The sequence below is a fragment of the Sebastes fasciatus genome, chromosome 7 (assembly GCF_043250625.1).
Source record: "Sebastes fasciatus isolate fSebFas1 chromosome 7, fSebFas1.pri, whole genome shotgun sequence".
Taxonomy (NCBI): domain Eukaryota; kingdom Metazoa; phylum Chordata; class Actinopteri; order Perciformes; family Sebastidae; genus Sebastes; species Sebastes fasciatus.
The window spans coordinates 28,081,808-28,097,112 of NC_133801.1; the positions used below are offsets into that span (position 1 = coordinate 28,081,808).

General features: G+C 39.6%; 2 protein-coding genes and 1 long non-coding RNA gene across 3 annotated transcripts; 1 reads left to right on the plus strand and 2 right to left on the minus strand.

Moving 5' to 3' along the window:
- Window positions 1–159: 159 nt before the first annotated feature.
- Window positions 160–1,004, minus strand: LOC141770818 (uncharacterized). The gene is made up of 3 exons (XR_012594627.1): window positions 878–1,004; window positions 634–774; window positions 160–520 (listed from the first exon to the last, which is right to left on the minus strand). It is a non-coding gene; the product is annotated as an uncharacterized LOC141770818 (long non-coding RNA).
- Window positions 1,005–3,929: 2,925 nt separating this feature from the next.
- Window positions 3,930–10,780, plus strand: il4i1 (interleukin 4 induced 1). Its single transcript, XM_074640665.1, has 7 exons — window positions 3,930–3,960; window positions 5,907–6,121; window positions 6,253–6,365; window positions 7,529–7,730; window positions 7,836–7,904; window positions 8,319–8,455; window positions 9,864–10,780. Exons 1-7 carry the CDS (start codon window positions 3,930–3,932, stop codon window positions 10,627–10,629), a joined length of 1,533 nt encoding a protein of 510 aa, XP_074496766.1. The 3' UTR covers window positions 10,630–10,780.
- Window positions 10,781–12,200: 1,420 nt separating this feature from the next.
- timm8b (translocase of inner mitochondrial membrane 8 homolog B (yeast)) lies at window positions 12,201–15,268 on the minus strand. Its single transcript, XM_074640081.1, has 2 exons — window positions 14,980–15,268; window positions 12,201–12,620 (listed from the first exon to the last, which is right to left on the minus strand). Exons 1-2 carry the CDS (start codon window positions 15,079–15,081, stop codon window positions 12,453–12,455), a joined length of 270 nt encoding a protein of 89 aa, XP_074496182.1. The 5' UTR covers window positions 15,082–15,268; the 3' UTR covers window positions 12,201–12,452.
- Between the last annotated feature and the right edge of the window lie 37 nt (window positions 15,269–15,305).

Consider the following 15,305-nt stretch of genomic DNA (forward strand, 5'->3'; position numbering starts at 1 on the left):
TTACCAAGATAGTCATGTTCTGTCTTAGATAGATCTCTTGGGTAGTCTGAAATGGCAATGTATTATTGATAACACCTCATAAAGTTTTACTGTAAAGTCCATCATGGCTCAAGTCTGCAGTGGCAGGTTCCTATATATTCCAGGAGGGGGCACTATAAATAGTTATATCCATATCTCAATTGATATAATGGCCTATATCTGATTCACAAGAGTTTGTAAAGTGTGTAAACCTTTCAAGTAAAGGTGTGAACTGTCTTGTGTGTGTGTGTGGGTGTGGGTGGATGGGTGTGTGTGTGTGTGTGTGTGTGTGTGTGTGTGTGTGTGTGTGTGTGTGTGTGTGTGTGTGTGTGTGTGTGTGTGTGTGTAAAACAAAGCACTGGTTTATGTTTCATCTATAGCCTGTTTTTATTTATGTCATTTGTGTCCGCTGTCAGAGCACAGGTTTGGCTGCAGAAACCCGGATGAGGTGGAGTGCTATAAATCCCTTGCAGCTGTCCTCTCTTCCCTTGTCCGATGCATCCTTTTACAAAGATAAAGACAGGCTAGTTTAGGTTGACATTACAACACAAGTGGTCTATATGTAGTACAGCAAAAATTCATGTAGGCCACCAAAATCCATATAACTTAACACACAATTATGCAGCAGATAAAAGGCTTTAAAACCTCCAGGAAATGATTTGTATAGTGTCCGACAGGCTGTACATGGACTAACGGTGTACATTTTCTTCAAGTCTTCTTGATATTTGTTTGAGACTTTGTTGCGATCCACAACACCTTTGTTGTAAAATAAAGAGACTGCTTTGAGAGATCATTTTACAACACACACACACACACACACACACACACACACACACACAGACACAGCTAGGCTACATACCTACTGTTCAGCCATCGATAATGTGCCTTCTGCCGGAATTCTTCAGTGGAGGCAATGTCTTTAAATCTTTTGCAGACCAGTGCAATGTTTCCCATATTGCCTTGTCTCCTTCCATCTCTAGGTTTAGTGGCTGTGTATGAAAACAACAAGTTACCAATAGTCCTATAGTGACCTCTCCTGGCAGATATAGGAACCTGCCACTGCAGACTGAGACAAACTTTACAGTAAAATAGCCTGTATGAGGTGGTGTAATCAACAGAAACTCAGATCTTTATTAGGTTGGTTTATATGTTGTATAATTAATCTGCAAATTAACCAAAGGTATCAAATGTAGTGCAGTAAAAAGTATAATATTTCCCTCTGAGATGTAACAAGTGGAATATATACAGAAAAGTCTAAGTATACTTGGCTTATAATGACAAGTATACAGAAAAGTCTAATTGACCTTTGCTAATAGGCCTACTTACTTAATCTTTTGATCAACATTTACTTAAGAAAACATAGACATTTAAACTAAACAAAAAACACTTTTCTTAAGTTATTATATATATATATATATATATATATATATATATATATATATATATATATATATATATATACATATACATATACATATACATATACATATACATACATACATATATACATATACATATACATATACATATACATACATACATATATATATATACATATACATATACATACATACATACATATATATATATATTATTATTTTGATTTCCTTACTTATTTGGACACCATTTTGATGGTGTCAGCCGTACCACCCATGACAAAAGCAAAGCAGCTGGCTAGAAACAATGAAGCTAACATTTGACAAAGATATCAAATGTTAGACAACACAATGGTAATCAAAACTAGACAGATTTAAATTCATAGACATTAAAAGTTAAGACAATATGAGGAAAATACTGTATATGAAAAATATGACTTTTATACTTCACAAATGAGTCTTGGCAGAAATACTTTGATAAGACATCAGTTTGTCCTTTGGCAGGCAGAGAGGGACCATCACAGACCATGTGCATAATGAGTTTCATGGTTCTGTCTCGTTTCTGATTGGAGATATATGAGATGTTATAATTGCCCCCGGTCTCCCCTACCTCACACATTACACATTAACGTGGCTGACATAACTCCCAAAGCCTCGTTAGTTCAGTGACCTCAGAGTTTTTACACATACTGAGAAAAAACTGTGAAATAAAACCTACCCCTTGACCACAAAAAACGCTGCAGTCAGCTATGCATCATCCATATATTGCTGGACAGTTTTGTAACCTGTGATGTAGAATGTCACCTGAGCACCAGTAAGCAAGTCAGGTATAAGCGTCTATGTCTTTGAGGCTTCTACTGAACCAGCAAACAGACTTTCCAAATCAAGCTTTGACACAAGACAGCAGTTACCTGGAAGTCTTGGAAATTGGAAACGAGACATCTCCTAGTCCTGTATGTCTTTGGTTTTTTTCTGAGAAAAAGTTTTCTTGAAGTTAAAAGTTAAACGTTTTCTATTCCTTTGTTTTTCGACACAGAAAAAGTTGGATGAGTGGGACTGCTTTATTTTGGCAATAAGACCATACGTTTTTTACAGGTAAGCAGTTAAAACAATTTCAATAATTAAAGCTGCAAGCAGCGATGATCAGGCCCTTGCAATTTCGTACACATCGGGGGGGTACTGGCGGGACACCGGTTGAAGCAAATGTGCATTTTCGTAACTATTGGACACTGCACGCACAAGTTAGACGTTATTTCCTGAGTGGATTGAGTGGCATGGGCAATGACGGATTGCAAATTTTGCACCACTTCCTGTGTCCACCATGTGGCGCTAGAGAACACGCGCTAAACGTGCAATATGTTGCTCTATATCAAGTGTAGATTACACAATGTAAATTTCATGTAAATCGGATGATATCTGTCACATAACGCTGACTTCCTGCTGCCAGTAGGTGGCGCTATGACTACCAGTCAACATTGCCATGTAGATGTGCTCAGGCCTAAACTGCTATGAAGTAGGTCAAGATTGGGGCAGATTGGACCAAGCACAGTGGAGTTACAACAGTTTGTCGTTCAATGGCGAATCATGTAAATTTTCCGCCACGCCACGTCAACGTTGTTTCATAAAAACTCAAGCTTTTAAAGACTTTTCATCACAAAGGTCTTCAGACTGTACTGACAAAATCTGAAGTCGATCGGGTTAAATCTGTAGGAGGAGTTCGTTAAAGTACAGAGCCTGAAAATGGCCAAAATACACAAAAAAATCACACAAAAATTAAAAATGGCCAACTTGCTGTTGGGTTTAGAGTATAGCCCCAAGATACTTTTTTTCAAGTCTATATGTGATACATGAGCCTACCAAATTTCATGCATCAATAAAGACCATACAATTTTAAAGGTAAACAGTAAAAACTATTTGTAGTAAGAAAAATGAAGTTTGAATGCAGCTTTAAGTTTGACATCTTTGGATACCACTGATTGAACGCTTTCAGGTCAGATATTGAAAAATAAGTGAAGATGGAGGAAATGAGGTATGCTGATGACTAGTATACCCTCACTAATCTGATTTGTTCAGTGTGGTTGACTCTCGAGCCGGTGTGGGAAAATATTTCTGGAAGACCTGAGGAGCCACACAGTCCCTCATTAAAATTACGTCGTGTGCAATTTCACACATACCACGCGTCCAGGTTTTCCAGGCTGCTTTCATATGGCGAGACACAGCGTTGACAGTTTAGCTTCACCAGGCACTCGGCCATTTCTCCTCAGTCATGCATAGCCTTACGACAACTTACGAGACATTACCTTTGATAAAGGTGAGTGGAATGCAGAGATAGTCTAGTCTGATCTAGTAGTATTATAGTAGTATAAATAATTAGAGTAGCTTTAGAGTAGATTATTTGTTCATGATAATGCTGCCAGAGCGGTTCCCCACTAAACTGGTATCATGCTTGTTTTTGTGTAGGCTTCCTTTTCCTCTAATAGTGTCTGTATCCACGGTAGAAGGAAGAAGTCCAGATTGTGGAGTTCCATTCTCGGGATGATCCCTCACATGGCACTGTGCAAATTCTGTAAGTAGCCTATTAGATAAACTGCTATTACATCATGCATTCATTCTCAATCACTTTGGAGTGCAACTGTCACAACTGTTTGATGGGACATCACAACTCTGTTGCATGTTTACAAAAGGTAGTAACTCTTCCATAATTCATGTTTCAAAACCCAGTTATTGTGTCAGTAAACTGGCCAATGCCACCAAAATGAAAAGTTGTTTTGTCATCGTGTGAGTCGTACTGGTCAAAATGTGAAAACTGGAAATGTTTATGTACAAATCTCTGCTTTTGTTCTACTTTTCTGTTGATATCAGAATGTCGCTGAATGCTCTTGTGTATTTTAGATTTCCTATTTCAGCAGCAGGTAAAAAGTTTGGGAAAAATCAGTACTGTGCAACACTGTAGTACGCAGAAAAAGGATGTATTATAACTAGGAAATTCACCTTTGAGCTTACATGTTACAGTTTTTCTTATTCGCTTTGGCTCAATTCTCGAATGAGCATTATTCAATACATTAAGCTCAAATCTCAGATTTCTCACTCATTCAAGCAAATTGCACGTGTTTTGGCATGTGTGTGCAAAGAGTAAGTACAATTGTATACAATTTGCACAATAACCACTTGCTCACGTCTTGCTGATCAAAACTGATGAGTTGACTCTGAAACTGTGAAACCGTCGTCCTCTTCACAACTTCTAAACATTCTTTTATTGTTTGAGCCGTCACATGCAAAATTATCCATTCAATTATCAAAATCTGTCAGAGATACATGTATATTCCATAAATATCTATAACGAGGAGGTACAATTAGTTGTTTTTTTCACTGAGCTACAGCAGGTTCTTTCATTGTTGCAGGGTTTGTTTTTTGGCATGGATGTCATTTTGTGGCAAATTTTCTGTTCACTGTATATTACTTTACATGAAAGCTCAAAGGTGAATTTCATATTTATAATACATGTAACACATTGCTACACAAATACATTTACTGTATAAATACACATGTGCATATCCTGTTTCTGTGTACTACAGTGTTGTACAGTATTGTATTGTATTGTATTGTATTGACTTTTCCCAGTAAACTTTTACCTGCTGTTGAAATGGGAATCTCAGCTAGACAAAACTGACATTCTGGTATCATACAGTAAGCAGTCAGTCAACAAAAAAGTAGAACAAAACAGAGATATGTATACTAGAAACATTTCCAGGGTTGAGTGGTGAAAAAACACCTAAATGTTTTGACCAGTACGGCTCACACCATGACAAAACAAGTTTTCATTTTGGAGGCATTAACCAGTTTACTGACACAATAACTAGGATTTAAGTTTGAGTTACTACCTTTTTCAGACATGCAACAGAGTTGAGATCAAACAGTGGTGACAGTTGCACTTACAGTTTAGAGAATGTTGAGACTGTTTCAAAAAACGAGCCAAAGCGATTGAGAAAAAACTGTGTAAATAGGAAATTCACATTTGAGCTTTCATGTAAAGTCATTTACAGTGAACAGAAAATTTGCCACAAAATGACAGCCAGGCCAAAAAACAAACCCTGCGACAATGAAAGAACCTGCTGTAGTTCAGTAAAAACCAACTAATTGTACCTCCCCACAGTACGTAACACCATGTAATAGATATTTATGGAATATACATGTCAGATTTTGATAATTGAATGCATCATTTATTTTGCATATGATGGCTCAAACAATGAAAGAATGTTGTGAAGAGTACGACAATTTCACTGAGAATCAACTCATTAGTTTCGATCAGCAAGACGTGAGCAAGTGGCTATTTGGATAATTGTATACAATTGTACAAGAAATGATTATCTGTTGTGAACCGCAAACAAATTGTTCAGAGATTTGAGCTGATTTGGAAAATATTGAATTCTCATTTGAGAATTGAGCCAAAGCGAATGAGAAAAACTGAAATAGTTCATCATCTCTTGAACTGACATTATCTCCCTCTGTCAGTTCCTCTGGTTCTAGTCGGGGTTGTGGTGTTTGCTGTGAGTGGGATCTTTGGAGACCCTATGTATGAGTGCCTCCAGGACACTGACTACAGTGAGCTTCTCGACATTATGAATAAAGGTCTTCCTGCCACCAAGACACCTCGTCATGTAGCAATCGTCGGCGGGGGCATCGCTGGACTGACCGCGGCAAAGGTTTTAGAAGATGCCGGACATAAGGTGAAAGTCATTAAGGAAGTGATGACTTCTACTTGAAATGTTACCATAAACTACGATTTCTGAGTGGATACTGATGATACTTGCTGTGCATGTGAAAGTGTATTTAATATGATGATTATGTGGACATTAAGGTGACCATAATAGAAGCCAGTAACCGAATTGGAGGACGAGTGGAGACCTACAGGAACAACAGAGAAGGCTGGTATGCAGAAATGGGCGCCATGAGGATCCCCAGCTTTCATAAGTGAGTATGGTAACTTTAACTGTCTGTCTTACCATAATATGACATGAGTGAACTGATAATATCAAAGGAAATGTGTTTCATCAACTACAGTAACTACACTCAAGTACTTAATTTAGTACCATACTTAAACCTGCATTAGGCAGAATATATATATCTATATATTTATATATAGATATATATAGATATATATAACCTTTCAGCATATTGTAATTCAAGTGTTCTGAGAGAAAACTAGACTTCTGCACCTCCTCATGGCTCTGTTTTCAGGCTTTAAAAAATCTAGCCTGTGACGGGAGACTTTAGCCAATCACAGGTAATTTCAGAGAGAGAACGTTCCTATTGGCTGTTCATTCAGCGGAGACAGCTGTCAATCACTCGCGAACTCCGATCAAATGAGCCCACTACAAGCTCCGAGAGATTGATTGTCTTAATGCGTTAAAGAAATTGGTGGCGTTAAAACAAATTTGCATTAACGTGTTATTATCGTGTTAACTTTGACAACCCTAATATTTTTATATTAATGATGGGTCAAATGGACCATTTGTAGCGCTTTTCTAGTCTTAACAACCACTCAAAGTGCTTTACAACACAAGCTAGCATTAACCCATTCACACACACATTCATACACTGGTGGCAGACGCTGCCATACTGCTCATCATGAGCAGTTTTAGCGTCTTCCGGCACATTTCACGGCCTGCAAATTTGGTGTTTTGGTTCAGTCTCACGGCTCTCATCAGCGTCTGACTCTGTACTGTCTTACTGTAGACTCCCTGCCCGGCACCCAATCAGCAGACAGACAAGGTTAGCAACTAGCTGGTGAACATAGTAGTAGCTTAAAAGCCAGATATTTTTTCTCAGAAGTTGGTAGAGACCAAAACAGAGCTAAAAGGAGAGTGACTACTGAACTTGTCAGGTGGCCAGAAACAGGACTTCATGTTTAAATAGGTAACTGTTTGCTAAGACGTTCACCATATCAACTTGTATAAGGTGATATGTGTAAATGTTGAGTTTGCAGCTTGTTGTGCTGCCCTCAAGTGGCAAAAAAAATCAACTAATGCAGCTTTACCTAATTACTTCATCCACCACTAGTCTTGCCTAAAAAGTAAAATGTCAAATATCTATTACATATATAAAATATTTGACATAAAGTATCTATTCCACAGAATTCTGCTTTCACTTGCATCCCAATTACAAATTCCCCTAAACCCCTTCATCCAAGATGACATCAACACCTACTATTTGGTAAATGGAGTGCTACAGAAAACTAGTATCGTGGAAAACAACCCTGGTGTGCTCAACTACAGCTTGAATGAAAGAGAGAGGGGGAAGTCAGCTGCTCAACTCTTCAGTCAGACACTCTGGAAGGTTTGTATACATACCACATGTTAATGGTATCGTTATTATTTTTGTACGCATTAGTATTTTTAATTGCACAAGGATGGAGAGTGTTTTATTGTGATCTGTGGACAGGTGAATGATGACCTCAAGGCCATCGGCTGCAGTGCCATGATGGATAAATATGATTCCTACACAGTGAAGGTAAAGATTTATTTTATTTTGTCACACAATAAGGATGGGCGGATCGATACTGTAGTGTGTTTGATACTCACAAGCTACTCATTTGGTATTGATTCCTTTAAAAAAATCAATAATAAAATTATACAAATACAAACGTGGGTGGCTCCATCACTTCCACACGTTTTCCCTACTTTTGTATGATGTTTGTGCCAAAACAGCCCCGACATATTTAGCTGGCACGTTTCTAAAAATGACCATCATTTTGAAAAATCACATACCCATTTAAGAAATTATCAGTATTGGCATCTGTATTGTTAAAATTGTAATTGAAAGTATTGAATCAATTTTGAAAAGTTTGGTATTGCCCATCCCGTCACACAGTCATAGTTTGAATCGAAATGAAAAATTCCACAGCTTACATTTGATTGCTGACAGGAATATCTGGTGAAGGAGGGTAACCTGAGTCGGGGTGCCTTGAGGATGATCGGGGACATCCTGAATGAAAACAGCCTCTTCTACACATCAATGATGGAGACGCTGTACATGCAGTCCGACATCAATGACAACATCGAGTAAGAGATATTAATTGTACCATATTATTATGTGTCTGGTAACCCACAGCCTGCAGACCTAGCCTTGGTTTACCAGTGGATGTCAGAGATAGAGCATCTCTGGAGGCAGAAAAATATCATTGGTATATTTATTAATATAAAAGGTGATGATAGGTGGGCAGCCCAGTAGGTTACCTGGTAGAGCGGGCATGTAGACTGAGTCTTTACCGCAGCAGCCCAGGGTTAAAATCTGACTTGTGGCCCTTTGCTGCATGTCATCCCCTCTCTCAAACTACCTTTCTGTCACTATCAATAAAGGAAAAAAAGGCCAAAAAATAATCTTTAAAAAAAAAAAAAAAGGTGATCATAGGTGAATGTTGAAGTCAAGTCAATTTGATTTATTCAGACTAATATCACACATTTACAATCTGCTTTACAATCTGTACTGCATACCACACCCTCTGTCCTTTGACCCGTTGGATAAGGAAAAATAACCCCTAAATGTTGCCGTTTCCTTTAACAGGGAAAACAATGCCCAATGTTGTGCAACTTGTTTCCACTGCCCCCAAGTGGTCAAAAAAGCAATTGTTGCAGGTTTCTGCAAGTACTTTCTGCTGATAATGTAGCGGTGCACAGAATGACGTCCCACAGGCTCAGTCTGGTGCTACACATTTATTTAAGATGTTCTGCAAAATGTAAAATAATGCTTTAGGTTGACATTGCTACACAGTGTATTCTACTTCTATCTTGTACACAGAGATTCTTATTATCTCACTTATTCACGCGAGACTTCCCTGTGACGCTCCCTTCACATACTCGGCTTCTGTAGCAACACTGACACCTACTGGCGATCTACTGGCACAACACCCTAATAATGACGCTGGCAATAAATAACACTGTACCCTAAATTATAACCACATTGAACTCTTTCTTCTTATAAACACATATGAACATGACAAACTCTCTTCACCTGCATTACACCCAAGAAATGGTTCTGTTTTATAACCTACACATGACTGATTATGCCACAATAACACTTGTTATTTAAAAAGAAAAGTCTGTGACCCGGCAGCCATGTTGAGACCAGTTGAGGAAATACCAAGTATAGCCAATGGGAACGCTCTCTCTCTGAAATGACCTGTGATTGGACAAAGTCTCCCGTCACGGGTTAGATTTTTTAAAGCCTGAAAACAGAGCCATGAGGAGGTGCAGATGTCTAGTTTTCTCTCAGAACACTTGAATTACAATATGCTGGAAGGTTATTATGGAATTTTTGCCCAGTAATGCCAAAAATATTCTTCCCAGTGCACATTTAAATAACATTTTGTATTGTAACAGAGCATTTTTACATTATGCACTTTCACTTACTTATTTATTAGTGCAGCTTTAATGACGTATTGTAATTAAGAGGTTTTTTTTTATATTCCAGGTACTTTGAAGTGACAGATGGTTTTGATCACCTCCCGAGAGCTTTCTACCAGGTCTTAAATGCCACGATCCTCCTCAACTCCAAGGTCAAGCTAATCAATCAAACAGGCGGCAGCCACGTGACAGTAACGTACCAGGACTGGCGTAACTCAGGCTCCCTGACCAACCTAACGGTGGACTATGCCCTGGTTACGGCCACAGCCAAGGCCACCATCTTCGTTGACTTCCAGCCCCCTCTCTCCGGGGACAAGATGGAGGCCCTGCGCTCAGTTCATTATGTCAGCTCCACCAAGGTGGTACTCAGCTTCAGGGAGCGGTTCTGGGAGAAAGAGGGCATCAGAGGAGGGAAGAGCATCACGGACCGGCCTTCTCGCTTCATCTACTACCCCAGCCACAGCTTCACTGGCACAGCTGCGGGGGCCCTCCTGGCGTCTTACACTTGCTCTGACGATTCCACCCTCTTCCAAGCGATGAGCGAGGAGGAGCTGATTGCTGTGGTCCTGGAGGACTTGGTGAAGATCCACGGAGAGGACATCAGGCCTCTGTGTACAGGTGGGGTGGTGAAGAAGTGGGGCTCAGATCCTTACAGTTTGGGAGCCTTCGCCGTGTTCACACCCTACCAGGGACACTACGCCAGAGAACTGTTCCAGAGTGAGGGACGGGTGCACTTTGCAGGAGAGCATACAGCCATGCCACACGGGTGGATTGAAACTGCCATGAAGTCTGCACTCAGGGCAGCTAAAAATATTAATAGCCTTACAGTTTAGTTTATGTGTAGCAAATATTATATTTACATATATTCCTTCATGATCAATCTTATAGGGATTTGTCTGATATATTGGTTTGGCACAGGGGTCTGCAACCTGAGGCTCCAGAGCCACATGCGGCTCTTTAGCTCCTCTCCAGTGGCTCCCTGTTCGTTTTCAATTTTATTTATTGTTGTAGGTGTATGGTACGACGGTACGGTGTAGTATTAGGGCCACATTGAGGAAAAAAAATCAATCTGAGATTTCGAGAATAAAGTCATAATATAAAGTAGTAATTTTACGCGTTATTTTCTTTTTTTCTCGTAAAGTTATGACTTTATTCTTGTGATATTACATTTTTCTCTTAAACTTCTGACTTTTTTCTCATAATATTATGACTTTATTCTTGTAATATTACGACTTTTTTTCCCGTAAAGTTATGACTTTATTCTCGAAATCTCCAATTTTATTTTCCCTCAATGTGGCCCTAATACTCCGTCGTACATTTGCACTTTGACCCTCACTGCATTAGACTTATATACTTAGACTATAAACTGTGTTACATTCATCACAATGCTCAAATGTTTAGCGGCTCCAGGCAGATTTTTTAAAAATTATTTTTGCCTAAAATGGCTCTTTTGATAGTAAAGGTTGCCAACCCCTGGTTTAGCAGTATATCTTGTGAAAACTGGTGTGTCTGTAATAAGCCCCCTTTGATATGACCCATATTTGTTTGTGTTTTGTACATATTTATTGATTTAGGTATATTTATCTATCTATTGATCAGCAGTACAAGGCTTGTCTGTATTGGCATCCCATAAACTGACATTCTGATCAGACGCACAAAGATTATATAGCATAAATACCAATTTAATTATCATCCCCATGGTCGTGATTTGCAGAGCTTTGTTACACGGTGTATGTGATGTTTCAGGGGATATTCCATGATTTTAACACTGAAATCAAGCTGGAGGTTAACTAATGATTAATGATTTTCAGCACTGGTAAATCTGCTGATCTTTTTCTCGATTATACAATTAATTGTTTGGTCTATAAAATGTCAGAAAATGGTCAAAGTGGTGTATGCAAATTTTTGTTGTTTTGTCCAACCAACAGTCCAAATATCGAGCATCTAACATGATAAGTATTAAGACATAATATTTATATAAATATAAAAGTATATATAAGCAGCATAAATAATTGCTTTTTTTTTGAAAAACCTTAATCACTGATGGATGGAGTTTTCCCAAATTTGTTTATTTCATTACAGTTACTTTATATTTGATTTTTAGGTTAGGTTAAATTTTAGGTTAAAATATTTGAATAATTTTTTTAAATTGTCAGTTGTTTGGGACTAAAAGCTTGTGTTAAAAAGAGTAAATATGTAAATATCCATGAAAAAACTGAAGTCTTCTAACATAATTTCAGACATATTGCCAACCGACTCCAATTTCATAGATTGTTTCCCTCCCAGGGGCCCATATTTAAAGCCTATTGTTGATGTTTTAGTACAGCTGGAAGGCTTCAAATGAACCAGAACCAATGTGTGTCCCCATTTTGTTTAGTACATGAATGGATCACAGACAGGATGGTGAACATGAGCATACTGAGTCACTTTACTAATGTCACATTACATGACTTCTCAATTCAAACAGGTACGTCTTGCTGCCATTTGCAGCTACAACCATGCAGTTTCCCACTTCAAACTCCTCAAGCACCACCAGTCGAATGCATAATCAGTCAAAAAAAAGGTCCTCTTCACATAATCTTCCATCAATTAGTTAGGAATACAAAATATTTTATTAATTTCATTACACAGTCCGGTTGGCGTCTTTAGTTCATTCTTAATGAGCACCCTTCTGCACCATCTGTGTAAAGCGGTTGGTGATGCTCAGGGTGGTGTCTATGAATCGCTCCACACAGCTCACCAGGCACGTCTCTGTCCGGTGGTCCAACTTCGAGCCCGGACTGTCCATACACTTGTCCCAGCAGACGTCAGTGAAAGTGTGCACCTGGAATACATATAAAAAAGTTGATTAAAGTTTCAGTAGGGGGAATGTTTTTGGCATCATTGGGCAAAAATGCCATAATAACCTTTCAGCATATTGTAATTAAAGTATTCTGAGAGATAACTAGACTTCTGCTCCTCCTCATGGCTCTGTTTTCAGGCTTTAAAAAATCTAGGCCATGACGGCAGACTTTGGCCAATCACATGTAATTTCAGAGAGAGAGCGTTCCTATTGGCTGTTCGTTTAACGGAGGCAGCTGTCAATCACTCGCAAACTCCTCTCATACGGTCAAACTAGGCAGCGCTGATCAAACATGAATCAATATTTTGTTACTGTAATGCCTATTCCTGTTTTCAGAAACATCTTGTCATCAACTGTAAAATGAGAAAGTGTGCTCCGGCTGGTGGCCGGTGCTTAGTATTTCCTCAACTGATCTCAACATGGCAGCCGGGTCACAAACTTTCTCATTTTACAGACAGATAGGCAGAGAAATAGGCATTACAGTAACAGATTCTTGATTCATATTTGATCAGCGTTGCCTAGTTTGACCGCTTGATCGGAGTTTGCGAGTGATTGACAGCTGCTCAGAGAAGGTAAGGCTCCAGATCAGCTCTGATTGGTTGTTTTCCTCCGGTCTGTGAAATCTTGCAGATGCCATTAGGAGAACCGGAGGACACAGAGCCACATGACTTTTTTTTCAGATTACCTGTCTCATGCACTACTGTCAGGATATAGTGACCGTTTTATAAGAAATCACTTTTTTAAATCAAATTTGCTCCAATCTTGCCTACTGCTGCTTTAATAACTGCGGTCGCCTAGAACTTGTGAAGATATCAATATTATTGTGGAAGTATTGCATGGGGAAACAACCATGAAGCAAACAGGATATCCAGAGTTTTACTGATAAAATATTATAAAATGACGGTAAATGTATGTTTCTCCAGTGAGGGTATCAAAAAATCTAATTTTACTGTGTATGTTAGAGATATATACTGTATAGCTGAGCTGTATCAAAAATAGTTACAATCCTGATTTTTTAGGGCTGTCAATCGATTAAAATAGTTAGTCGTGATTAATCACACATTAAAAGGGACTATTTGTAACTTTCAGAATTGCTTGTTAACAGCGACACCTGTGGCCGTTAAGTCAACGAAAGTCATGCTCATGCTCGTGCTTGCTCGCTTTAAATATACCTGAACGAGCATCGCTCAAAACAGTGAGGCGACACACGTCAGCTAAAACCACAATATCACTCTATATTTCACCTGCTTGGCAGTAATGTTAGCTGACCAGACGCAGGTCTCTCCGTGAATCACTGCTGATCCTAGTGTTGGCTTTTCCTGCTTCAGCAAAAGCGGGTCGGTGCCGGGACTGAAGCAGGAAGAGAAACGTTATCGTCTCCCGACTGCGCCCGCAGGGAGACACCGGCAACCGGTCGGAGACGATAACGTTTCTCGCTGCGGAGCCCCGTCACTTCACAAGACACGGAAAACCTCTGTTGGTCTGGAGGAGCTGCAGCAGTTATTTCTGCACAAACGTCCACTGTACATTCACTAGATATTCTCAGAGCTAAACTAACTCTTCTGCAGTGTGGAGTGAGCGCGCATTCACATCTAGAGGTGGAGCGAGACAGCGAGAACGCACACTGTGTGAGTGAAGGCAAGCAGGCAGAGGAGCAGTGACTCCTGCCACATGCGAGCGCGCGCATGTGCGAGCGCGCGCATGTGCGAGCATGTGCGAGCGCGCGCATGGGATCCCGACCCGGTACATTTATACACTTAAAAAGTTACAAACAGTCCCTTTAATCGCACATTTTTTTCTGTTCTAAATGTACCTAAAAGGGAGAATTGTCAAGTATTTAATACTCTTATCAACATGGGAGTGGGCAAATATGTTGCTTTATGCAAATGTATGTATATATGTATTATTGGAAATCAATTAACAACACAAAACAATGACATCTATTGTCCAGAAACCCTCACAGGTTCTGATCTTGACTATGACTTGCCCCAAACTGCATGTGATTATCATAAAGTGGGCATGTCTGTAAAGGGGAGACTCGTGGGTACCCACAGAACCCATTTTCATTCACATATCTTGAGGTCAGAGGTCAAGGGACCCCTTTGAAAATGGTCATTGCCTAGTATGACATGGTACCAGTGGATCTTTAGGTTTTCTAGTTTCATATGATGCCAGTATCTTCACTCTACCTCTAAAACTGAGCCCGCTACAACCTAAAATGTGTCAACATGTTCAAAAAGTACTGATATACACAGTTACTAGGGCAGTTTTGCATGTGGCCTCACAGTCACAGCAGAATGCTAAAGCACCGGCTACAGACTATCATGGTTAGCATACCAACCTGGGCCTGAAACTGCGCTTTCTGTTGCTCTATCTGGATCATACGCTGCAGCTCCGTCGCCTCCGCTTTCTCCGACGCACTGTAGTTATCAAAACCGTCCATTATGCCTTATTAAATAGTTAGAGGACAGCTCTGTACTCCTGTTGACAAGGTGCTACAATGAGGTGACCTTCGCCAGTGAGCGCTGCAGCGTGTTAAACACCACTGATGTACAAATCATAGGGATGCGCTGCAGGTCGATGCTACACACAGCTACAGCTCCTCCCTACGTCATTTGTAGATCGACGTGCTAAATGTGACGCAGGAAGTGACGCGTACAAAGATAT

Excerpts from the sequence above, each read along its gene's own strand:
- timm8b (XM_074640081.1), bottom strand. The coding sequence starts at position 15,081 with ATGGACGGTTTTGATAACTACAGTGCGTCGGAGAAAGCGGAGGCGACG. Across the intron at positions 12,621-14,979 it reads AAGCGCAGTTTCAGGCCCAG|GTGCACACTTTCACTGACGT; the intron begins GTTGGTATGCTA and ends TATGTATTCCAG.
- il4i1 (XM_074640665.1), top strand. The coding sequence starts at position 3,930 with ATGATCCCTCACATGGCACTGTGCAAATTCT. Across the intron at positions 6,366-7,528 it reads AGGATCCCCAGCTTTCATAA|AATTCTGCTTTCACTTGCAT; the intron begins GTGAGTATGGTA and ends TCTATTCCACAG. Across the intron at positions 8,456-9,863 it reads GACATCAATGACAACATCGA|GTACTTTGAAGTGACAGATG; the intron begins GTAAGAGATATT and ends TTTATATTCCAG.